Source organism: Urocitellus parryii, chromosome 6 (genome assembly GCF_045843805.1).
Source record: "Urocitellus parryii isolate mUroPar1 chromosome 6, mUroPar1.hap1, whole genome shotgun sequence".
Classification (NCBI taxonomy): Eukaryota; Metazoa; Chordata; class Mammalia; order Rodentia; family Sciuridae; genus Urocitellus; species Urocitellus parryii.
Genome location: NC_135536.1, coordinates 74,654,864 through 74,680,712, shown reverse-complemented (window position 1 = coordinate 74,680,712; position 25,849 = coordinate 74,654,864). Strand labels below are relative to the sequence as shown.

The 25,849-nt window shown below is 35.3% G+C and overlaps 1 protein-coding gene across 1 annotated transcript in view; it reads left to right on the top strand.

Annotated features, from left to right (window-relative positions):
• The first annotated feature begins 1,072 nt into the window (after positions 1-1,072).
• The window catches only part of Tmem260 (transmembrane protein 260), a 64,643-nt gene continuing 39,866 nt past the window's right edge, over positions 1,073-25,849 (top strand). The window contains exons 1-5 of the mRNA XM_026384132.2: positions 1,073-1,328; positions 6,107-6,138; positions 6,864-7,015; positions 23,474-23,651; positions 25,536-25,649. Coding sequence (XP_026239917.1) covers positions 1,175-1,328; positions 6,107-6,138; positions 6,864-7,015; positions 23,474-23,651; positions 25,536-25,649 — 630 coding nt within the window. The 5' untranslated portion in view covers positions 1,073-1,174. The remainder of the gene's footprint in view (positions 1,329-6,106; positions 6,139-6,863; positions 7,016-23,473; positions 23,652-25,535; positions 25,650-25,849) is intronic.

Below are 25,849 nucleotides of genomic sequence, written 5' to 3'. Positions count from 1 at the left end.
CTGGCTAACATTAAACTTCAACCTTGTTCTTGTTACATACACTATGCCTTTGCCAATTTAGTCATATCATCCATATATGCATAACTCCCAAATTTCTATTTCCAGTTCTGATTTCTACCTCCCAAACATGGGCAAAGAATTATTCTCTCTTGAAATAAAAGTTTATTTTTATTTATTTATAAAGCTCAAAAGCAAAACATGAAATGGGCAAAAAAGGAAATAAAGAAATACATGCTTGGTTCACTCAGAATTATTTACTTGCATGCGCTTTTGGAAAAGAAATAGAAGACAGCCTATCTTAGTTCTCTACTGTCGATTAACAAATTACCCCAAATTTATTGGTTTAAAACAACATCTATTAGGGGCTGGGGTTGTGGCTCAGTGGTAGAGCGCTCGCTAGGCGCTGGGTTCGATCCTCAGCACCACATAAAAATAAATAAAATATCCAACTACAACTAAATACACACACACACACACAAAAAAAAAAAAAAAAAAAAAAAAAAAAAAACCAAAAAACTCACAACATCTATTCTGTCTCTGGGACAGCAGTCTGGCTTAGTTGGGTCATCAGCTTCAGGGACTTTCACGGGCTGCAATCAAGTTCTTGACAGGGCTTATAGTCATTTCAGGTCTAAAATGGGGAAGGCTCCACTTCCTAGCTCCCCCATATGGTGTTGGCTGGACTCATTCCTTCAAGGTGGTGGTACTGAGGGTCTCCATCGGCTCCTGGCTAGCTCCTCTCGTGCAGTTCCACCCCACACCACAGGTGGCAGAAGCAGCCCTTCCCCGCTTGCGGTTTTCAACTCCGCTTCTGTCTCTGTCAGAACCGACCAAGTCAGTATGGCGGCGGGGGGGGGGCAATTGCCACAGGAACGGTACAAGCTCGCTTTCCTCAGAGATGCTCCCCACCGTAATTGGTCACTTTAGAGCACAAGATAAGGATGCACGTGCCCACTCGTGATGGTGACTAGAAAGTTCCCAGACCTGGCTCTCGCATGCCTGGCCGGTTTTCCGCCCCCACCGGGCGGGAAAGGTGCGCCCGGCCGCTGAGGCTCGACCCGGAAGCTGCAGCGCGGGCTGCGCTCGCCTCTCCGCGGGGACTGTGGACTCCGCGGGGACTGTGGGCTCCGCGCGGAGTCTGTGGGCCAGCCGCGTCCTGTGTCCATCCGAATCCATGGGTCTCCATGGCGACGGCAGGGGTGGGGGGCGGGCAGCCGGAGCAGGGCTGCGGCGCTCCGGGGGCCTCGGCGGCGGCGTCACGGTGTTCGCCGCTGTAGCCTCAGTGTTCACCCTCACGCTGCCCGCCTCGGTGCCGGGGGGAGACTCGGGTAAAGTACTCTCAGGCCGCCCCTCCCGCCCTCTCCCCTGGTCCCACTGCGGGAAGAATAGCGGCCGCCGCTCCTGGTTCAGTCCAGTGGGCTCGGGCCTCCCATGCACCCACTGGTTTGCAGCGCGGGGTTCATGCTTCGGAACCAGTTCTTCCATGCCAGCGACTCTGGTTTCGTTAGTTCCTGGGCTTTAGAGAAAGGGCTCCTGTGGGTTTCTCGAGACGGGGTTCACCGACCTTCCCACTTCCCCAGGTCGTTTTTTCCGACCCTGACTTTACTCACCATTCCCCTTTAGTCCACTTATGTTACTTAACGAGCCCTCGTGTTTCAGACAAAAGGAAATAACAGTAAGGGCGAATAGATTCCCTGAGAGCATTCTAGCGTGCTTAGAGACAAGTTACAAATCCTGGAGACAGTAAGAGGGAAACGTGATTGAGAGTGAGTCTCAGAATAGCTCGTCAGGAGAGTCTTCTGAGGAGGTGATATTTTAGTTGAAACCAGAGTATTGACAAAGAATCGTCCAGAATATTTGGAGAACCCTTTAAAAAAGTGGGATCAGATGTGGCTTTAAGCAGCTTCTAATAAAAGGAAAAGCACGACTCCTGGGCCTTTTCTATCACATTCATTCTTGTTCTGTATTTGAGACTAGAAACAAAGTCTCGGTTTTGTTTCTGTTTTACTACCAAATTAAGTGGATCATCCAAGTAATGCCTTATAACTGGCAGTAATTGACTCAGAACAGTGCTGTAACTTTAGGCAGTAAATCTCTATCCTCAAGAAATGGATGACATATTACCCCTAATTTAGTGGCTAGAAGCAGCAGACGTTTATTATCTCCCGATTGGGGTAGATTCAGAAGATGGGTGCAGTTTAGCCAGGTGCACTATGTAGGACAAGGTTGCAGCCATGGTGTGGTCTGGGGCCACAGTCCACTGGAGGCTCCATTTGAGGAAAATCTGCTTCTAAACTCAACCTAGTTCCAAGCTATTCAGTTCTCTCTATAAAATAGCTGACATGTCAAAAGAAAGAGATAGGGCACCTCCGTCTGACACCTGTCATTTTGTAACCTAATCCTGGAAGTGTTATGCCATTGCCCTGTTTTATTCCAGGGACTCAGCCCACATTCAAGGGGGAGAGGATTACACAAGTGGGAATTCCAGGAGTTGGGGATTATTGGGAGCTGTCTTCAAGGCTGTCTACCACATTGAAGTTCCCCAACATTCTGTTTTTCTATTCATTACCTTTCCAATTTCTTTCAGGTCCTATTCAGTAGTTCATTAGTGTACGAGGGAATGGAGGTTTCCAAGATTTATATTAAATAGTGGGAGTAGCTTTGTGGATGTGAGTTTTAACATTGGAGTGCACTATTCAAAGATTAGATAGTTTTATTACCTGTTTTTAAAACAGCTACTTATGGTTGTCTGAGCCTTAGTATGGGATGGGATGAATAAGAACATTTAGTGAGCGCTAACTATGCCAGTCACTGTACCAAATGCTTTTTATGGACTGATGTTTTAGCCCTTCCAGGTACTCTGAGGTAGGTACTATTATTACCTTCCTCTTGTAGATGAGAAAACTAAGGCTAAGCTATGTCCAAAGTCACAGTGAGTCAGTGCTGTCAGGGAAAGAACCCAAGTAGATGGCCTTTAGAACAGGCACTGGTAACCTATACTCTGTCAAAGAATTTTATGAGATACTTTGTTACATCCACCATCACAGATGTAATAATATTTAAAGTCTGTTTAAAATCTATGGTTGTTTACTCATACCTGTAATCCCAGCTACTCTGGAAGCTGAGGAGGATGATCACAAGTTCAGGGCCATCCTGGCAACTTATTGAGATCCTCTCTCAAAATTTTTAAATCATAAATAAGAGCTGGAGATGTAGCTTAGTGATAGAGTGCTTGCCTACTCTGCACAAGGCTCTAGATTCAATCTTCAGTACTGAAAAAGAAAAAAAACCTATGGCTGCGATCTTGTTTTTATTAATGAAGTATTTTTCCTCAAAAGAATAAAGGTATATATTCCCAAAACTTTTTTAGGTGTTCTCATTTGCTTAATTTGATACTCAATAGTGGTTGCTTCTAATAGTTTTATGTTTATTTTGGGGAATAAGTAAACTGTTTTTCATCTATATACCAGTATGGAAACTTTGTTTAATCATATCTTTGATCATTTTGTTTGTGTGTTGAGTGTACTGTTCTACTTGAATATTTATGAAATAATTTTCTTATCAATAAACAGAACACATCTCAAACAAAATAATGCATGTATTCTTCTTCCCAATAAGTCTTAAGTTATACTGCAAAAACCCATGGCATTGTGTGGCTTTGTTAAATTATAACAGTATAATTAACATTTAAGAAATATGAGGAAAAAAGAAATGTGAAGGGAACTGGGTTTTATAAACATTAAGCATCTGTAGACAACTCTGAGCTTGCACCAGTTTGCTTCCTAGATAACAAAACTATGGGTCCCATAGTTGCCTGGAAAACTTGGGTTCCAAAGGTGTCTTGAGTAGCAAGTATGACAATGTGGTATATCTTTTGATTAAGTTTGGTCCCAAAGGGACCCAAGTTTTTGAGTAAGATCAAGAAATCTTCCATCAAACAATGATCATGTAGTTCCAATGTAAGTAGGACTTAACTTTGAAGAAACACCAGCTTAAAGGGTCAGGACAGCTGGGTTCTGTGGCATATCCTCCTGAAGCAGGATTAGGAGGATCACAAGTTTGAAGGTACCCTTGGCAACTTAGTCCTAATCTAAAAGTCTAAAAAATAAATAAATAAAAGGACTGGGGATGTAGCTCAGTGGTAAAATGCCCTGTGGATTGAATCCCCAGTACAAAAAAATAAATGGAAGAAAATGAATAATGATTGCAAAATTTTGAACTCATACTTTGTCATACAGATATAAGAACAACAAGAAAAAAAAACTGATCAAAAGAGTTTGGAACAGCAGACGTAAGAGCTAACCTGTTAAGGAGAAAACTATACTTGAGAGTAGTTACAAAAGGAAAAATTATCCTGAATATTTTTAGACCATAAATAATTTATTTAAAAAGAAATATTTGGGATTCAAAAAGTACCTTGATTTCTACTCATGAGTATCTCCAGAGATTTTTTTTAATGTCCTAAAGTAGAGATTAGGTCAGTGGTAATGCATCCCTGGGATCAACCCCCAGTGCAAAACAAAACAAAACAAAAAAGTCCTCAGGTAATTGACTTAAGTGGGCAGTAGGTGTCTTTGGAACCCTTAAAGGACTTCTATTTTGCAGTCATTTACCCAAGAATGAGGTAGGTGTCTTGAGTAGCAAGTATGACAATGTGGTATGTCTTTTGATCAAGTTCTATGTTCAGGGCTTGAGTTAGATTGTGTGGCCAGAGGAGGAGGAGATGGGGATGTCTTGGCAGGATCATGAAATGGCTAAGATAATGTTTTTAAACTTAGTGGGAGAGAGAAATGAAAATAACTAGCCAGAATATAAGGCAATCTAAAGTGCTAAACAGACTCAAGCAAGCTCTGTAAGGAGAAAGAAGTGATTATTTCTAATGGGGGAGGCTGGAGAGGGTTGTGTAAGGAAAGGTGTCACTGAGGAGGTGGCAATTGAACTAGGCCTTGAAGGATTTAGGAGAGAATGCTGGGGAAATATTCCATGGTGAGAAAATGAGTGCTAAGAGGTGCCAAAGAAGACCACTCCAGAGGAACACTGGGTATTCAGATTTCACTGAGATGAGCCTGGATTGATGGATAAGCCTGGCAAAGGGACCTTGCAACCTAGAGTTGAATGTCTTGCTGAGGAATCTGAACTTAATTCAGTAAGTAGAGACTAGTCATTGAGAAATTTTATACTGGAGATATAATCCAGGTTATTTGTCTTAATAAGTATAGTAAGCCATACTAAGCAATTTCAGTATGCAGATAAAGTGGGTTGGTCAAGTCTTGCTGAAGTCCAGGCCAGAGACAGTAAAGTCTAATTGTACCTGGGGCAGTAGAAATTAAAAGCAGAGTATTGGTACCTACTGAAGTACAAAAAAAAAACAGACATTAGTACTTTTCCTATCATGTAATACTAATCACAGATCATCAATATTGACCGATTTCTTACATTAATATATACTACAGTGTATAGAGATGAGTCAGAAATAGTCCTTATGCTCTGGATATTTAATAACAAATAAGCACTGAATTACTGCATCATAATTCTAGAAATAATGCTAACAGTGAGGAACTATAAAGCATATAATAATTTACTGATTGGAAAAAAATGTATTATAGCAGAACCTATCAAAAGAACCTAGGTGGAAATTGTTTTAAAATATCTAAATGTATGCAAATGTCAGTATTAAGGTTATATGGCACATTTTATAAATTATCAGACTTCAGACCTTTGCACATTTGACATAAATTGTATCTTTGTAGACTATTGTGCTAAATTCTTGAGAGACGAAACAGCACATTATACTAATGCTCTCTAAAAGTATTTGTGTATTTTCAAGTAAATATGACTTTCAAGAGGGAAAATAAACATTTTTTTAATGGAAATTCACCTGTATTTCCACTGACCAGTTATTGAAAACTATCAAACATAGTTTGTTCAATAAGACCTAACAGAGAAAATATTCTTTGACTATTTCATGCTGTTAAATCTCTACAGATTTACAGTTTTATCCAGTCAAATTAATGCAAAACCCCAATGCAAGCATTTGGATTTTGAAAACTTTGGAGGAGTGTCATTCTCTAATAGTAATTATTGGTTTTACATTATTTTTTCACAGGGGAACTGATCACAGCCGCACATGAGCTTGGAGTAAGTATTAGTTTTATTGTTTAATCAATGCTCTCATTAACAGTTTTAGGAATTAAGAAAGTTTAATTAAGCATGGAGTAAAGTAGATTAATTTATTTTCAAACCCTAGTTTTTAGTAACTTATAAGTACAGTACGTGACAATTTACTTTAAGTTTTAAATCCAATTAAACTAAATTATAAAGCAAAGCCTTTACTATATATACAGTGGCTGGCTTATTATCACCCCAAATTTTGTATAAGCTGTGGAGAATAAAATAAATCGGGTTAACAGTTTTAATAAGTTTATTATTTAATAAACTTTATTATGGTGCATGATCCCTTTAGGCAAGACCTTACGACTGTCAGCATGGTGGTAATCCCATAGCAGTGTGGTCTTTCAACTTTCTAACCAATACGATATTTCAGAACCTGCTTTTTTTCAAGAGCCTTTTAAATGACCCTAATGTACTGTGAACTTAGAGAACAAACTGCTTGAGAACTGACAATGAAATATGTCACCCTTTCTCCAGGTGACACACCATGTGATAGACACTGCCAAATCCACTAAAGAAAATATTTATTTGTATTGGCACAAGAGGATTACAATAGGAAACCACTATTTAAACATTTAGTCATTGGCACTTAATCTTTCTACTTGCCTGAGAAAGGGCTATACTTTTCAATTAAAGTCGGTGTGACTCTTTTCGTAGATGAAAGTCTTCTAACTGTTGCTATTTTTCCGTAGGTTGCCCATCCTCCTGGCTATCCTTTGTTCACACTGGTGGCTAAACTAGCAATTACACTCTTTCCTTTTGGTTCAGTTGCCTACCGAGTCAATCTTCTCTGTGGCTTATTTGGAGCAGTAGCTGCATCATTACTTTTTTTCACCGTTTTCAGGTAAAGTTGATTAGTTAAAATTAAGTTTTAGTAATTGGAGATGTGGATTTTTTATGGCCAACTACATACATTTAAAAAATCTTTTGTTGCTTGAGTGGTTTCTCTGACTCACGTGACTTCACTTTCATCATTTACAGTAATTTCATATGCATTTGGCCCCTCACATGATTACATGGCTGGTTCTGCTTCATACAATGGGGTGAAGGTGTCACTGGTTCATTATCACAGTTCTCTGGTTAGGCAGAACTAATGAGGTTTGTCATTTTGTGAAGATGCAGATAGGCCAGTTTAATTCAACAATATGAAGTTCATCTTTTGATAAATGGTAAATACCATTTAATTACTCACAGCATTGCTGATGGGCAGCTGCCTTTCACACCAGATCTAATCTAGATATATTATATTCTAAATATGAACATGTATACTTTTGAAATGAGGTTGTTAACTAAGAAAATTATGTTTGGGATGTGGTTTTAGTTAAGTTCACTTTGTTCCAATATAGCTGCAGGGAAGGTAGGCAAACTAGACCACACTTAGTTACTGATGGAAAGCTTTCTTAGTTTGTAAGCTACTCTTGCTTTAAAAAAGTTGTAATTAGTTTAGGATATTGGTTAACTTATTTGTCTTTGATGTTTCTGTCTTCTTTACTCCTAATTTAGTCTAATCTATACCCAAGAGGATAATAGCAAAAATATAAATTATACTTCCTAAAATGTGAAAAAACAAATTAAAGCACTTCTTCAAAAACTTTTCTAGTTTTTAAAAATAAAATCAAATCATTTTGTATGTAAACACAGTATAATTTGAGTAGACATAATTTCAAATATAATTTTTGGAGACTGATATTTTATAATATAATGGTCATAACACTGCCCTTTAGCTAAATTCTTTCTAAATTCTTTTTTGGTTATTTATAGAAAGGTAAAAGTTAACAGTTATGACTCTCAATGTTTACTTTTAAATCTATTTGTAGAAAGCTTTTAGATTTAAATATTTTAATTATTGATGATTTATTAAATGCTTATTATTTAATTTGTTTCTATTTAGTGTTACATTTTTTTCAGTGATAGCCAAATATTTAAGTTTGAAATTTTAAAAATAATATCTCTGATTCATTAGTGTTTTGAATACTTTATTTTTCTAAATTACCAGAATAAATTTTATTAGAATTATTTCTTCTGAGTCTTTTGCAATTCAGAATCTGTCAGTATTTCCATAGAAAGAAAAGCTGATCATCTTTTTTAAAAAAATATGTAGGTATAAATTGGGATTCATCTGTTGTATATCAAATGTATGAGTTATTAATTTTCATAAAGATATTTTAAGACAGACATTTAAAGAAAACTAGTTTTTATTTTAAGAGTTCATCTTTGTTTTAGAGGATCTTTTATGTAACATACATCTATTTAAATGTTATACAGCTATATAATGCTCTTAGGCAAGTAAAGTGATTTATCTCCAAAAATTTTCTGTTTGTCAACATATTGTTTATGGCATTCCACATGAGAATACTATAAAAATCATACATAAAAACCTTTGCAAATACTGCATACCTTTGGACTATAATTTTCCTTTGAGTTGTCCACATTTAAAAATGGCTTTTATTAATGCTTATGCTTCATTATATGGCTTTTAGATAAGCACACTAGCCTGTGACCCTTTTCTTTTAATATGCAGAATTAATGATAAATTTTTATACTTGCTAATGTGTGTTTGAAATCACAACTTTAATATTACTAAACCAGGCATTTGAGTGGTTTTAGTAAGGTAGTACTTTGGAAAAGTTAACTATCTTTCCGAAAAGGGATCTAACAATATTATCTCTCACATACATTTTAATATGAAAATACTTCATTATTTTGAATACAAATAACTGACAAGGTACATGTCCTTTGGGAACAACCTAGTTCAAGTGGCAAATCTGTTTTGTCAAACAATAGACACCCTTCAGAAAGGAGAAGCCATCTCTATGGAAATAGGACTAACAGTAGCCTATTGATTGAGTGGAAGAAGACATTATACAATGTCAGCTGGCTTGTTACAATTTCATTTGTTGTATGACCTGAACTTAACCTCTAAAACCTTTCTTCTGTGAATATAAACCCAACAGCAGGACACAGTTTTTGTACAGCCATTACAGTGATGGCTTTTTTCCAGTCCTAGCATACAGTAAATGTATTCCTTTACAGGTTGACTCCTTTATCAGAATTTGTTTAGGAGACATTTCACTACTTTATTCATTTACAGACTAAATCATCATTCCATTTTGTTGTTGAATATTGAAGGGTTTTGATCCAGGAAACAGTTTTATTCTTTCTTCCCCCTCCCATCACTTAAGAGAACATTACTGTACATGTGGGATTAGTGCTGACTGGTGTGCAGTAAATTAATTCTTTTAACAGGTTTAGGTTTTTTTCAGGTAATTGTTCACATAGCATTCACTATATTTAGCTCTTGGGGTGGACATAAAGACCTTCTGTACCTTTTAAACAAAGATTGTATTTCAAAAGCAAATTTCTGTTTAAATGTGTTGATGTAAAAGGCTCCCTTTTTTTCAGTAAACATGACTTAGATTGAAAGAACAATTTATTCGATGTTTCCCATTACTATGTAATTTTTGCTTTTCTTGCATCTTTCTCTTGCTTTTAAAAGCCGTAAGATGTCATTAACACTGCATTTTTTGTCAATCTTTCCTAATGGTTGGCAAGAACTCATTTATACTTGCTTTGCTCTAGTGTAGAAAGTGTATGAGTAAAACAGCACACTGAAAGCTGTATGTGTCACTGTCATTTATTCAATTAAAAATAGTTAAGATTGTGGCAGTTTCTGATTTATGTATTGTCCCTTTCAGGGGCATTTTAAGGCATGCATTATGTTAGGAGTTTAATCTAATACATTTCATTTGTATGAAATAATTCTTATTTAATTTGTGTACATATCTATGTTTTTAAGGTTATGTAATAAAGTTAGTGACTTAAGGAACTGAGATTTTCCCTTTTAAGACCTTTGAAGTAAACGACTTTTAAGTTTGATTATCTGATGTTTAAAATGTCTTATTTTCTATTTGCAATTCCCAAACCCCATTAATATAAAACAAGAAGTTATAAGTAATATAAATCACAAATATGAACATCATTTAACTTAATACTTGAATTTCAAAGTTATTTTCTAGCAAACATCAAATTAGGTCCAATATAGTAAAATAAGGAGGAGTAATAAAATTACTCTCATCAAACATCTACACGCTTACATTTAATATGTGCTGATCATTAAAATAGAAGAAAGTGCATTTCTAGCATTGTATACAAATGCTTTATTGCAGGGAAGATTTAACTTGCTCATGGTTTCAAATGAAAACATATCTTATATCATTTATTTTGTTAGTTACAGGACAGGGCATATATTCCCAACAGCCTTGAGAGTCAGCATTTCTTTTTCAAACTATTAATGACCAATGGGAACTATAGAAAAATCCATTCATCAGTGTTTCTTGAACACTCATGTGAATTGAAAGTAAAACTCTTTTAGTTTTTATAATTAAAATTCAATACTTATTTTAAAGAAAGTAAAACAAAAAGTTACTAACCATTAAATAGGCAGTTTTCTAGAAGGCAGTGTCTTAGAAAATTTGCATAAAAACCCTAATATCGTTAACATAGTATATTTAGAAATCAGATTTCTTAATGTCAAGCAGGCTTCTTAGAATATATGAATATTAACAATAATTAAAGGTATATTGAAACTATTTCTATTTAATACAAAGAACTTCCGTTCAATTTCAGTAGTACTTAAATATGTTCTGGCAGATTATTTAGTGCCCATATTTTATGCACGGGATTTTGTCATTTTTATAAATTATGTATTCCTAAACATTGTGTTGCTAAAAATTAATTTGATTATAATTTTGGAAAGCGAGTACTTGATTCTGAGCACCATCTGCTATTCTTATAGCTTCCGTTAAGATTCCATTCAATAAAGAATAGAAAATTAAAATGCCATACCTTAGAGAATGAGAATCTCCTGCTTAAGGGACATTTGGATTTTCCAGCTCAAAGAGTACTTTAGATTATTGCCATAGAGAATAATGTGAAGCTCTTTCTAATTTCTGAAGTAACTACGCATAAGTAACAAATAGTCACCAAGTTTTTGTAGTTGAAGAAGAATGGAAAGTACTGGAGCATTAATTTCCATTCAGGAGAATATCTGTCTTGATCCCTGGTTAATTGATCATATATTTCTCTCGTACTTGTATTAAAATTGCATTGACTCAGACTAGTTAAGCATATTAAGAGCTTGATTCATTTGCATTTTTTTATAAGTAGAGGGACATATTAGACTCAAATAGCAGCGCTTCATTTTGAAGGGAAAAAAGCAGGGCGAAAACTCTTTTAAGACTGTAGAGTCTTTTCTGACAGCTAGTCAGAGTTAGAATTAGTTCAAGGAAATGTTAATAATGCACTGCCTGGCCTAATCCCTTTGATATCACCAGGTAGCCTCCTGTTCATGGGTTAATTGCTTTAAAAGCGAAGGCAATATTCTGAGCGGTGGGCCGCTTCACCTTTTCACAGCTGTTACCATTGAGTGACAACTAAATCCCATGTGTAAGATGAGGAAGAGCTCAATCTCCAATTGGGAGAAAATTTATGTAAACCGCAATCCCTTCAGAATGTGCGGAAGTCATAGACTTTCTTGATTTACTCTGCTTTTCCCAGAAAGCTCTATTGTTCACTTTCCTAAGTCCCATCAACCCTTTGTAGCAGAATATCACAGCGGCAGCAGATAGCTTGAAATATATAAATGCTATCATAGCTCTGATTAATAGCAGTGCTTATGAGTCAAGTCTGATAACAGTGCAGCTCTCCACTCAATTTCAGATACTGCTAATGGAATCTGTCTTCTCCAATTGTAATATGAGAAGGCCTAATTTGCCATGGAGCTTGGAGCTGTCACCAGTAGGGGATTGTGGGGTCAGATGGGAGCTGCCAGGTTTTTGCCCTGCAGCTTGTATCTCTCACTTTGAATAGAGCAGCCCCCTGCCTGTCAGTTAGCTGATAGGCCGCCGTGGGGTTTATGCCACTATGTACAATAGGAGAGGGCTACATAGGCTGACTTTATAATTGTGAAGCTAGCTCATATTTCCACAGCTACTGTGCTGCATAATTTCTAATAAGTGGTTTTAACAAATGTCAGATTATGAAAAGTTTCCTCAATTACAAAAACTTATAAAACATTTAAATTGCTAAATCTGTTTCCTGCCGAGATTTTGCCACTGGAACTAGTCATCAGTTATTATGACTGCCCTAATAAATGCATATATTTCTTAAAATTACAAATAAAATATAGGTCATAACTCATATAGACTTGCCACTTTTCAAAGCCATAAAAATAGAAAACAATCTTAACAAATTGAAATATTAAGATATACTTCCCAACTTTGTATATTCAAACTCCTTAATATTAATTCTCTATTGTTAAGTTGGTTGGTGTTGCTGATGTAGTTTAATACTTTCATTCTGTGGGTTTAGTTATTTGGATGTTTTAAACTTGCTTTTAAGATACTTTTAAGTTTTAAGATACTTTTAGTATCTTAACATTGTGAAAAGTATGCAACATCTTCTAAGTTTCAGTTAAAAAGGACTGGGTATGAAAGATGTTGGCCAGTGCCTTTGAGAATAATATGCTGAAATATACTTTTACCAGTTTCAGTTTTACTACTGAATGCAAAGTATACTATCAACATTGTCAAGCTAATCTTGAGGTCTTGTGTGTTTTTACAGATTTCAAATAAAATGTTCTAAAATATGTAATTTGAGGGTTATTTTAAACTGTGATGTACCTCAAGAAGGTATTGCCTTGCATTTTGAAGTTATTTGGCATACCATGAAAACTTAGTAAAATGTAAATAATGGTGATTCCTATAAAGACTAGTTCATTTTTTTTCTTTTAGAGGTATAAGTTGATGGGGTATAATAAAATGAATTATTTGAAACCTTTGTCATTTATTAATTAATGTATGAATCTTAATTCTAATATAAATGGTCTGATTATATCTTATTTATGGAAGCTCTTCATAATCTTATTTTTCCCATTTCAGTTGCATTTTTTGAAGGCTTTTTCATTTTTTCCCCCAATTTTATATAGTGGTTTAAAATCAGGAGTAATACTTGGTACTTTTATATGGTACTGCTGGTTAATATTTACATAGCTGAAAATACAGGTGAAACGGTTTACCTTTTGATTGATTCTCATCAAAAAGAATTAACCTTGGTAGGATTTTTTTTTTCTGGGGTTACAGTAAATTTGTCTGCAAATTATTTTAAACTATGGAAATGTTTAAAAACATTTTAGACCCAGTGGGTGGTAGCTTCAGAGATACACCTTTAACATATCACATTTTCAATGACTGATTATGTTCATTAGGCCTAAACTTGAAAATGTTTACATTCTAATGCTTTCTAACCGTCCATGAATATAATATTCCCACAGAGCACTTGACATATATTACATGCCCAGTGCTGAAAGAACGTAACCTTAGCAGTTCTTATATTTTCATAGCTTAGCTTCCCAGTATCACCATTCCCAAGGTAGATTGGAAAGATAAATATATGGCATTGATTATGTGAATGAACCAGAAGGGAACATTGTATCATTTTCATGAGCAAAACTCAACTCAGAAAGATAAAAACATGGAAGAGTAAGGATAATAGATTTGCTGTTGATTGTATACTGCTTTATTGTACTTCTTTCCTGTAATCCTTTGCACCAGTTTGGTTGTCAATATGAATTGACACTAGCAGTAATTTCTTAAACATTATTGTTCATATGCTGCATTGTGGTCTGCCTACTCCCATTCCACTTACTTCAAGGAGTTCTCACTATAGAGGAAGGGTGCTGTAGCCTCCATGTTGGGTTCTTTTCATACAAGTAACACTGAAGGCCAATGAGTTCATTAAATTTATGAGGTACATCATGTGTGTATTTGGAATGAATTTCAGGTTTCTGTTATTCGCCTTTTGATTTAGGGTTAGACAACCATGTTACTACACATGAAAATCAAATACAGTGTAGTAGAAAGAAAAATATACCTTATCATCAATAGCAAAACAGTGTCAATGATGTAAATTGTAACCTGATTTATCCATTATGTCAACAGATGGATACTAGCCCATCCGTGAGGAAACTACTACACAATCAGTACTTTTCTTAGGAAACTTCTTGGGTCTCATGGATTATGTGGATCAAAAAGAAGGCAGTTATGTTTTAATCAAAGAATTCTGATACTTTAGGCTGCTTTTAATAGCATCACATCTTTACACTTCAGTGGGGAACCTCTGTCATTTGCATTATCTGGATGAAGTTTAAAGTACTTAACACCTTTCCCATACTATCTGTCATATTCTTGATATGTCTTTCTTCATTGTGCATAAACACTGTTCACTACTAGAATGTAAACTACATGATTTTAGTGTTAACCAAATAAAAACCAATTAGGAAGATTTATTTATTGCATGTGTACTTCATAATATTTTATATGTGAAGTATTAAATATGTTTATATAAAATAAATCATACTTCAATTACTTGGATTTGCTATTCTGAATCACCTTTTCTCTATTAGTGTGAAACCATAGAATTAAGTATATATTTATTAGCATAAAAACGTGATTGTGATTATTGATATTGATAGATGACTGTCCTTTATAATGCAGTGGTTATGGCCTTATAAGATTTTATTTTAGGGGCTAAGTGTGGTTGGTGCTAGCCTATAATCCCAACTACCTAAGAGGTTGAGGAAGGAAGATCATAAGTTCAAGGGCAGCCTTGGAAACTTAGTGAGATTCTGTCTTAAAATAAAAAATAAAAAGGGCTGGAGATGTAGCTTAGTGGTAGCACACTTGCCTAGCATGTGCAAATTCTTGAGTTCAATCTCCCAGTATTGCAAAAAAATAAATAAATAAGATTTTATTTTTCTACAAGTCAGCTTAGATTCTACAACTATGTGCTTTATTTGAAACAATATCTCCCTGATTTTGCTCTATGAGAATTGGATTGAGAACAGAAAATGTTTTTTCTCATAGTGTGGCTAACTCATCCTAAAACGTTCTTAAGTTACAATGGAAAATACACTATTTGGTGAGTTCCGGTGAAAAGAGACTTACTTTATTCACAACTTCATTTGAATTTCTCTTCTTTTTCTCTAGTTTACTATTGGTTTGTTTAAAATAATTATCAATTTCAGTAAAAAAACTTAATTTTAATGAGCTAATTTTAAGATTCTACATTAGCACATTAATTGCTTTTTTAAAAAAATAATTTGGTATATTTGTTCAAGAGAATAAAATGAAAATTGAAATAGGATTTCTTAATTGCCAAGTGAAAACCAATAGTGTTTTTGATTATGCCATTATTTTTTGAAAAATTCATCAGACTTAGTCTTTACATAGGTGAAAGTTTTGTCATTTTGTAGGGAATTCATGTTTATAGTTCATCTGCATATGAAACTTTATGGATAATACAAGATATCTTGTTTTGTGGGCTCAACTCAATAATTTCATTTAAAACTCATATTTAAATAAAAATGTCAGATTTGACATCCCTTCTAATTATTTTTACTTATTCTTTTTTGGTTTTGTTTATTTTGGTACTGGGGATTAAACCTAGGAGTGCTTTACTACTGAGCTATATCTCCAGACCTTTTTTAGTTTTTATTAGAGACAGGGTCTCACTTAGTTTCTGACACTAGCTTTGAACTTGCAATTTTCCTGCCTCTGTCTCCTGAATTGCTGGGATGGATTACAGGTGTGCACTACTGCACTCTGCTATCTATCAGGGTGTGAAAGACAACATGAGAAATTGTGAACCTTCTGTATTCTATTATTCCCTTTGAAATATGCATTTTGTAAACAAGGTATAAATCATATAAATATGAAGATGAAAGTGCCTTTTTAAGTAAATTATCCTTTCAGTACTCTTGCCAAAAGATTAAGACTTGACTTGAAATACAGAATGATGAAATGAGTATGCCTTAGTTTCTAGAAGATGTATCCATATCACTGTGTTTTTTAAAAAAATCAATGTAACAAATCCAAAATAAATCCTTGAATTTTTCCCTTAATTTCATTTGTTGCCAAGACACTATTTTTATAATTATAAAGCCCAACAACAATAAAGGACATGGATCTTGAAAGATGCAAAATGTATCCAAATATCAAAACATCTTTTGTCTTAACTTTTTACACTTATAAAAAAGAGAATTCTTTCTAAATAATGGCATACATATGATTTTATAAGCATTATTTGAAAATGGTTGGACTAAGGTGAGGTAATTAGAAACTGTTGCTACTTGAAGCCCATTAAAAGCTTAAAATAAAATGTGTCTAAAATTTTAAAAGGTATATAAATGGGAAAACCTTTAATTTTCAAAATGTTAAATAGCTTTTATAGAATGCGGGCACACATACATGTACACATACACATGAATGATGCACTATTATGTTGACATGATTATCCAGGGGTCTTAATAGTCCAAAAATAATTCCTTTGACTTTGAAACACATTGTATAGGGGGTTGCATGTTTTTCAAATCTGATTTCCTTATTGTGTCTTGATTTGATTACAGTTAAAAGTTTAGATGCCTGGCCTGGGAATATGGCTTAGTAGGAGAGTGCTTGTCTAGGGTATGGAAGGCCCCGGGACTGATTCCCCAGAAACACCACCAATAAAATAAACTAAAATAAACTCTCTCTATTCAATACACACTTAATAGTTAAAATATATATCTATTTTTTCAATTTAGTGAAAACCTGGAGAAGGAGCAACTACCCTAGTCTCTAGTCTTAAGTTACCCTAGTCTTAGTGAAAGTCCTTTAGGGAAAACTTAGAAAAGGTGATGCTTACACTGAGTTGTAAATAATAACTGTAAGTTAGCCATGTGAAGACAAAACAGTGCTCCGGATATACAGAATCTTATTCACAAAGAAACCCAGAGGTGGAGAACCAGCTTATAAGTGATTTACATGTCATATAGTGTTGTTGAAACATGGAGTTTGAGAGGGGTTATGTTAAATGAAGCTATGTTTGGGCTGAGATTAGAACATGAAAGGTCTTGACTATGGTAATGTGTTTCTATTATAATTCAAGGGGAGTCATTAAAGGTTTAGATGCAGGAGTGTGCTAATATCAGGAATGTTTGTGAAGGCAGAAGACTTACCATACTATTGGGTTGGTTTGAGTTCCAGGGGATGATAATAACTGAAAGAGGGCAGTGGCCATGTGAGTGAAGAAAAGTTGATTAGTTTCAAAATAATTATGATATAAAATTGATAGCATTATGAAGTATGTTTAACAGGGAGTGGAAGCCTTGATGGTGACTCCAGGTCTCATAACTTGAATAACTAAGGTAGATAATGAAAACCATGAATATAGAATGTACAGGAGTAGGATCCTTGTGAGCAAAGAGGGTGGAGGTTAATTTGGTGCCCATTAACTGCGATGTTCTATGGGACATCCAGAATTGGGGGGAGTGGTACTGGAATGGGTATATAGCAATTGGTTGGAGTTACATAATCTGAAACTAAGAGAGCAAGTAGTGCTAGGGACAGATTTGGTGTTTTCAGTTTGTAGTTGTCAGTTGAATTCAAGATAATAGATAAAGCTGACCAGAGTATGTAAAGTTAAGAAGAGCAAATTGCCTGAGAAAGAAATCTTGGAAGAGCCCAGCTTTCAAGGAATTATTGGGAAAAGAGACATTCAGCGAAGACACAGAAGGAAGATCCAGAGCTATATAAGGAAAACTGGGGGTGTTGTGGTGTCCTAAACATAAACCTAGTAGAGTGAATCTGGGAGAGTGATCATCAACAGTGTGCAACATGACAGAAAGGCCCAGAAAGCCTATGAGTGTTGGGGTCCCCAGATAGGAGTTACAGTAGTGTGCTAGGGTGAGGAAGGGGACAGAGGCTGCAGAGATGAGGCTGATACTGAGCCTAGCCAGACCTGAAACTGTATGAAATCATCCCTGATGTCAGCTTGCTTTTTAGTCATTTATCTCTATCTCAGTAAGGTGAACAGTGTGCTCAAAAAATGCTCAGGAAATTGGATGAGCAATATCATGAGACTGCCTACCTACAGAATCAGTGAAGGAATTGAAGGGCTCCAGGCTTCAGAAAACCATTATTAGCCTTACTGACTTTTCAGCACAAATCAAAGATTCAGCTTGCTGGGTGCTGGTGTGGGGGATCCCATCTCCTTGTCAGCATGCATGTGAAGTCAGAGCACTAGGCTACACACTTGTTCTTCATTGCACTCCACCTGCAGACTTCTTATTGCATGATGTACCGACCACCGCTTGGCTCTCAGGACAAATTACTTAATTTTACTGAAAAATCTTACAATTTTGAGAAGAGCTTTGTTAAGACTTTTTTTTTTTTTTTTTTTTTTTTAATCATGGGCTGTTTTCAACAATGGAGTTCAGTTTTGGTAATTAACTATTATGTTCCATCCTTGAACAATTTGATATCCTTTTCCCCAAGCTACTTTTCACTCCCTGGCATGATTTTAGCTTTCTGTTTACTCATTTCCTTGATGCCCCACTGTCCAGTTTAATTGAGACCTACAACCCCTTGCTCATCCTTATCTCCTCCCTCAACTCCCTACTGGCTTTACTTCCTTCTTTAATCCAATCTGGGGCTCATGGTTCATTACTTGAGCTCTCTTTCCTTCTTATCCTTCTGTCCTTCTTCCTTAAGGTTGGCTCTATCCAGACTTCCCAGGCCTGGTTCTGTGCAGTCATGTGGACTGATGCTGCTCCTCTGAACCCAGTCTCTGTAGTCTCCAACCTCAGCTGAGCATTTATTGCTAACTACTAGGCCTTGTGTGTACCTCTCCTGGGCTTGTAGAGTTTTTCCACAATAAATGTTTCCAATTACCTCTACTTTTCTTAATCCACTAATTTATATTACAAATTTACAAGTTTACAGTCAGTGGATTCTAAATCTTAATGTAAAGTCAAAGTTTAAAGGCATCGTGTTCAATGTATATGCATTTAAGGAAGGACAGAATGGCCTAAAAGATTGCTGAGATCATCACCAGAGCAGGAGAGCCTCAGCAGGGTGTGGGTTGATCCAGAATCCTCAAACACACCCATGTGCAAAGGCCTCTGTGGTTGCTCCAGACCCCCTCTGGTTGCTCCAGACCCTTGGGTTGCTCCAGCCTTCAGGAGGAAACAGGTGGTTTGGTGAGTCACCCCACTTGATTCTTTCAGTATAATAGGCTCAAATAACTGCTAATGGAAGCTAGTCAGGCCATCCCAACTGGAAGACAACTCAGAGACAGGCAAATGAGACTGTAAACTGCATTAGGTTGAGTATCATGTTTGTTTTTAGCCACTGTATTCCCAGCACATTAAACAGTAAAATTTAGTAAATATTTGATAAGTGAATAAATATAATAACTCTGGGGGGAAAAGTACATGCATTTAAAAAGAGACTCAGAGTTTGGCCTATAAAATGATATTGAAATAAAAGAAGTTTATAAGGCTTAGGCTATATAGATTATTTGTGAAAAGTATTATTTATGATTTAATGTATTATTTGGGATGACAGAGCATCCAAAATATTTCATATTCTACCGTTCTGTTCTTGGAGGCACACTCTCTCTCTTCTGTTTTCCACAAGGCTATGAGAACTTCAGCCTTTATTTTCATAATTTAGTCACACAGTTTCTCTTGAAAAGAATAATATAAATTATATTAAAGAGGGAAAGCAGTGTATTTCAGTTAAAATTTTTGGTTGAAAGCAATTGGATGACTATGATTAGCAGAAAAGAAATGTATTAAAAGGAGGTTGGGAAGAACTTTACAGTTCAGTTTTAAAAAGACAAATAATTTAAGAATTGGGCAAAGTATCTGAATTGACATTTCTCCAAGGATGTGTACTGTCCAGTAATGACCAGTAAACACAGGAAAACATGCTCAGCATCCTTAGCCACTAAGAAAATGCAAATCACAAGCTCAGTGAGATACCACTTCACACTCACTAGGATAGCTAGAATTAAAAAGCCTGGGTAACAGGTGCCCATTAAATGTAGAGAAATCAGCCCCCAGTGCACTGTTATTGAGAGGCAAAAGATTCACTACTTGTTTTTCTTCAACTTATATTGAACTATAACCCAAATTCCTATAGACTTACCTTAAATTCCAGGCAAATTCATTTGATAATAAAAAGATTGAGATTATAGGTTTGATTTCCATTCCTTTTTTTATAATTAGTTACTTTCTCTTTTCAGCAGCCTCGCAGTTTTTTTCTCTGATATGGAAGAAAATCAGGTGTAAGAAACTACTGATTATTTATTATAAAATTATCCTAATCTTGGGAGAGGAGAAGGGAAAATTCAGATTATACACTTTGCTATTGTGGGATTACTCTTCAATAAAATGCTAATGTATCTATGTGTAAGTCTTAAGGTGACTGGGTAAGTTTTATCACTGAAATTGATAATATTAGGTTCAATTTGTAAAACCTTATGGAATATTAAAAGGCAGTCAACATAGTTCATAACTAATAATAATTAATATCAACAGTTCAAATGCTTTGGGATGAATTTCTGAGTGTAATAATATGTTTACAATTATGGATTGTGAGTTTGAGTTTCCTGAGAATTCAGTTATACTTTCTTCTCAGTTCTCTTTAATTGACCATTTGATGGTTTTAAACTTTGACACATTGTCCTTTCAAAAAAGTAATTTTAAAACCTGACTCCATCCAGGTGTGGTAGCATACGCCTGTAATCCCAGCAGCTCAGGAGGATTGGGAGTTCAAAGTCAGCCTCAGCAATTTAGTGAGACCCTAAACATAAAAAAGGCTGGTGATGTGGCTCAGTGGTTAAGTGCCCCTGGGTTCAATCCCCAGTACCCAAACAAAAACCTGACTCCAGAGGGTTTTGAATGCAATTCAAGATTATAATGTGTTGTTTTGATAAAACATGGAAATAAACACAACTCTAATAATTAACAAAACTTCATTCTAGTCTATTCTAGACTCCAGGTGGTCCATATTTAATCAGTTAAAAGTGTAATTTATTATTAAGATAAATTATTTGACATTAACAATATAGTGGCACCAGATGGCTATACTAACAGTTAGAATCTCTAGTTCTCCACTTACTTGCCATAGTACTTTGGAAAAGTTACCTGGCTCTTCAGCTAGTTCATTTGAAAAACAGGAATTTGTTGATTTTTTTTTTAAATTTTATTTTGACAAGATGTTTCAGACTAATTTGTATTTAAATCACCTATACTCTGGAATCAATCATCTCTCCAAGGATGCTAATTTATATTTTAAGTAGAGAAAGGACTTTCCAAAATAAAATTGACAGATGGAACTGAGGTGTTCCTTTAAAAATGTTAGAAATGCTTTAAGGTTAATTCATTTTCTTCCTTTGTGTGCATGAATGTGGGTACTTCCAATATAAATAAAGTTCAAATTCAGTTCACATTTCAAAAACAAGGTCAAAATAAGCAATACAGACAATCAAATGTTATTGATGTTCAGAGATGGGATAGAAACCTGGAAATTGAAGAGAAATTTGAGAAAAGTGTAAGCTTTGAATAAATAGGAACAGGGAAGACATCTGTCTGGGGTTCAATGTGAACAAATGTGTGGTGCTAGGAATAAGCATGTCATATTAAGGAATTTTGAGGCACTTGACTAGTTAGCAGAAATAATAATGTTGGTAATTAGCAGATGGATGGGGTTTATTTTATTGGAAGCCTGGATTTTAGGCTGACTCATTTAGAATTTATCCTACAGACAATGAAATGTACTTAAGTTTTGAAGCTAGGTAATCAGAATATGTTTTAGGAAATTTAGTATAATGTCATATTGCAGAATAGGTTGTAATACAGAGGACAAGTTAGGAAACTATTAAATTAGTTAGGTCTAAGGCATTGTGAATATAAACAAAGAAAATTAGGAAACTAATTTAGAATGAAAAAGTGACTTTAGTGTGTTTAATCAGGATCACTGGGAGAGTAAAGAACTGAAAGAAATAGGAAACTGATGATTTCTTCATAATAGAAATTCAAAGGAAAAACAAGCTTGATGATAATGATTTGTGTGTGTGTGTGTGTGTGTGTGTGTGTGTGTGTGTGTATGTATGTATGTGTATGTGCATGAACATGCACGCTGGGTATTATTGAACCCAGTGTCTCTCACACAGTATGTATGAGCTCTATTCCCATCTTCTGTCGATATTGGAAATTTTACTTAACTTCTTTTTCTGTAATAGGTAAAACATAGTTGAAAATTAGTGACTTGAGACAGAAAATATCAAAATTATTAGGCTTAATAATGCTTTCTGAATTTCTTAACACTGGTAAGAAGTAGATATTTAGGGCCTTGCTTATTGGCACCTTCTGTAACCCAGCAGCTTGGGAGGCTGAGGCAGAAGGATCACAAGCTTGAGGTCAGCCTCAGCAACTTTTCAAGACCCTGACGGAAAATAGAAATTAGAAAGGACTGGGGATGTAGCTCAGTAACAGACAGACCCTGGGTTCAATCCCTAGAACCACATAGAAGAAAACACAAAGAGGGGCAAGAGAAGGAAGGAAGAAAGGAAGGAAAGAAGGGAGGAAGGGTTTTTATAGTTTAAGATTTGTAGCAAGGTAGGGAGTTGTTTCTTTAGGATGTTTAACACATTACCAGTCTTATCAGATCTCTGGATCAGGATCCAGATTTCTGATGGATTTGAAATGCATGACTCCTCTGGCATTTGAGGATGTGACATTTGTTTTCAAGTGTTGCATTAGATTCTTTTGCCATTATTGAAATTCTCATTTCTATTCCGCTCTTAATGTGCATATATATAATTATATAGTTGAAATTATATATATACATAATTTCAAACTTCTCAACTTTGTCTAAAAAATAATAAAAACATTAAAAACTAAGAACTTAGCTGTGCATAATTTAACATGATCAAATACCATGACTAATGCCAAGATAAAGATAGAAGGTACCTAAATTCAAACATCCCACAAAAATGAGTGAAAATGAGTATTCCTGTATATGGTTTTTGCCATTTCATTAACTTACACTTAAACATGTCTCAATCTTTATCAGGCTATCCTTCTTTGTGGATAAAGCAAGAAAATGACACAGGTTCAGCCCTAGTTGCTATTTCTTTAGGTTTTCTGAACTGTCTTTGAGTCCTAGAGAATGTGTCTTAGAAGAAATCTCATTCTATACATAAGTTTGTTCATTTGTTTGTTAGTAGGTGAATGTTCAGGCTTCCTAATTAAAATCTGTTGAAAGAAATTATTACATGAAGTAATGTATTAACCATATAATGTGTGGGGAGAGTGCTGGATGACTGTCATAATTTCTGCTGGGACAGTTTATAAAAAGGAAAAGAAAGTCAGTCCTTTTTGTTGGGAAAGAAGATTTCATGTTATCTGTATTTGCAGGCTTTCTGGCTCATATGCTGGAGGAATCCTTGCTGCGGGGGTGTTTTCATTTTCTCGTCTAACATGGCAGTGGTCCATCACAGCAGAGGTTTTTAGCTTAAACAATCTGTTTGTGGGGCTGCTTATGGCTCTTACTGTACATTTTGAGGAGGCAGCAACTGCAAAGGAGAGATCAAAGGTAACCTATTTGGATCAAAGTGAATCATTTTTTTTTTTGTTTTAATTTTTGGACAGATAGCTGCATTTCTTTTTAACTTTGGTTTAGATGCTGTTTATCTATTATGGTTACTGTCAAGATAATCTAGGCATGTTGAGAGAGAAAATATTCTCAGTCCTTTTATTGTGAATGGAAGTATGATAGCCCTCATGAAACATGGGACTTTTCCCCCTCAGACTTCAGAAGTGGTTTGGAGAATGAAGGGGTTATGAAATCCCTGTGAGTGCTTTGGGAAAGGCAAGTTTGTTGGTTCATGTACCAACACTTGCTTGTTGATTACCATAAGGTGCCAAGCTTTGGATTGACCTTACATCATATACCATTATGGTATATTAATTTACTCTTATTGTGAAAATGATCAAATTTGTAATTTTCTAATTAAGAGTGTCAAGTGTAAAAGCAGAGTAGTTCAAAAGAGATTGCAGTGAATTTAAGACAGATACTAGGATCAAACTCATTCTAAGTGTGAAAGAACCCTGCCTTCAAAAGCTTACTGTCTGCTCATTGCAGAAAATACTATATTGCCTTTGTATAAGAAGCTTTGTGTTGTGAAAGGATATAGAAACAAAAAGACTTCATGATTTACCTGTGGTTCCCATAAGTAGATCTGTGATGCTATTGTTTTATTTTTCTAATTATGTTAAAGAAAAAGTATTCAGTATATTTGTTAAAGAAGCATAAACAGATTTTATTCAGGTTCAGAGGTAGGGAACACTTCAGTGTAATAGGGGAGAGAGATCAAGCTCAAGTCCAAATAACAATGAATAATGAGAATTTGTATCCAAGGAGCAGGCTGGGTGTCAGTGGACGGAAAAATTACTGAGAGGAAACATCAGGGGTAAAGGAGGATTCAGACTAAATTGGCCTAATGGGATTCTTGCTGAAGGCAGGCCAGGCTGATCTGACATCACCTGGGGGAGGGTGAAGGATAGAAATTGGATCAGTGTGATCATATATCCAGGGTAGAGATTTCTAGTTAAACTGACTGAGTATTCTTGATAAAACTGGACAATGCAGAGATGAACACAGTATCTAAAAGCCAGGGCTGAGTTGAGAGTTCAGAGGAGCCTGCCTAGAGTTTGGTCAGGAAGAAAATCCTTGTGGGCTGGAGATATAGCTTAGTTGGTAGAGTACTTTCCTAGCATGCATAAAGCCCTGGGTTCAATCACCAGCATCACAGAAAATAAATAAATAAAAATTTAAAAGAAGAAGAGAATACTTATCAAATATGAAATGAGTAAATGAATACATGTTCAAAAAAAGCAAAATACCACCCAGATATAAATAGGTTTCTAAATAAAAGATGTTACATTTTATTTATTTAGAAGGAGAAAAAGTAAAACAGAATTATTGGACTTCAATTATAGATTTTACTCAAGTAAGAATCATATAGTACTCTGTTAAGATTTACTAGTTGTCGTACAGGAGTCAGTTTGAAGATAGTCATTTAAGATCAAACTGCAGTTGTTTGATGTGAATGAACAACATTAACAAAAAGTAATGATGATAGGGGCTGGGGTTGTAGCTCAGTGGTAGAGAGCTTGTCTTGTACGTGTGAGGCACTGGGTTCAATCTTCAGTACCACATAAAAATAAATAAATAAAATAAAGATATTGTCTGTTTACAACTAAAAAATATTTTTAAAATGATGATAAATACTAGTGACTGTTATAATTGCTTACATCTAACAGATTGATATTAACCTGGCCTATGATGTTTGGTTTAGTGGTACGAATGGCTTTTTAGCATTGTGCTTACTTAGAGTTTTAGGTGAATTTTTAACTTAGGTGTTTTTGTTTCTTTGTTTCTTTCTTTTTTTTTTTTTCCTGTTTGTTTTTTTTTCAGATAGCTAAAATCGGTGCTTTCTGCTGTGGCCTTAGCTTATGTAATCAGCACACAATAGTCCTCTATGTTTTATGCATAATACCTTGGATTCTCTTTCGACTTTTAAAAGAGAAGGTAGGTTTTGGAATTTATAAAAATAAAATTAATAACATTTTGTTTAGATTCAATATAGCATTTGTTTCATCAGAAAACTTGGGGCTTTAATTTTTCTTGAGTTTTGTGTAAAGCATAAATAACCTTAAGCCCTAACAATATTGACTGGAAAAAAAAGGATTTACAAAAATAATGTAATATTGATTGCAGTGGCATCTGGC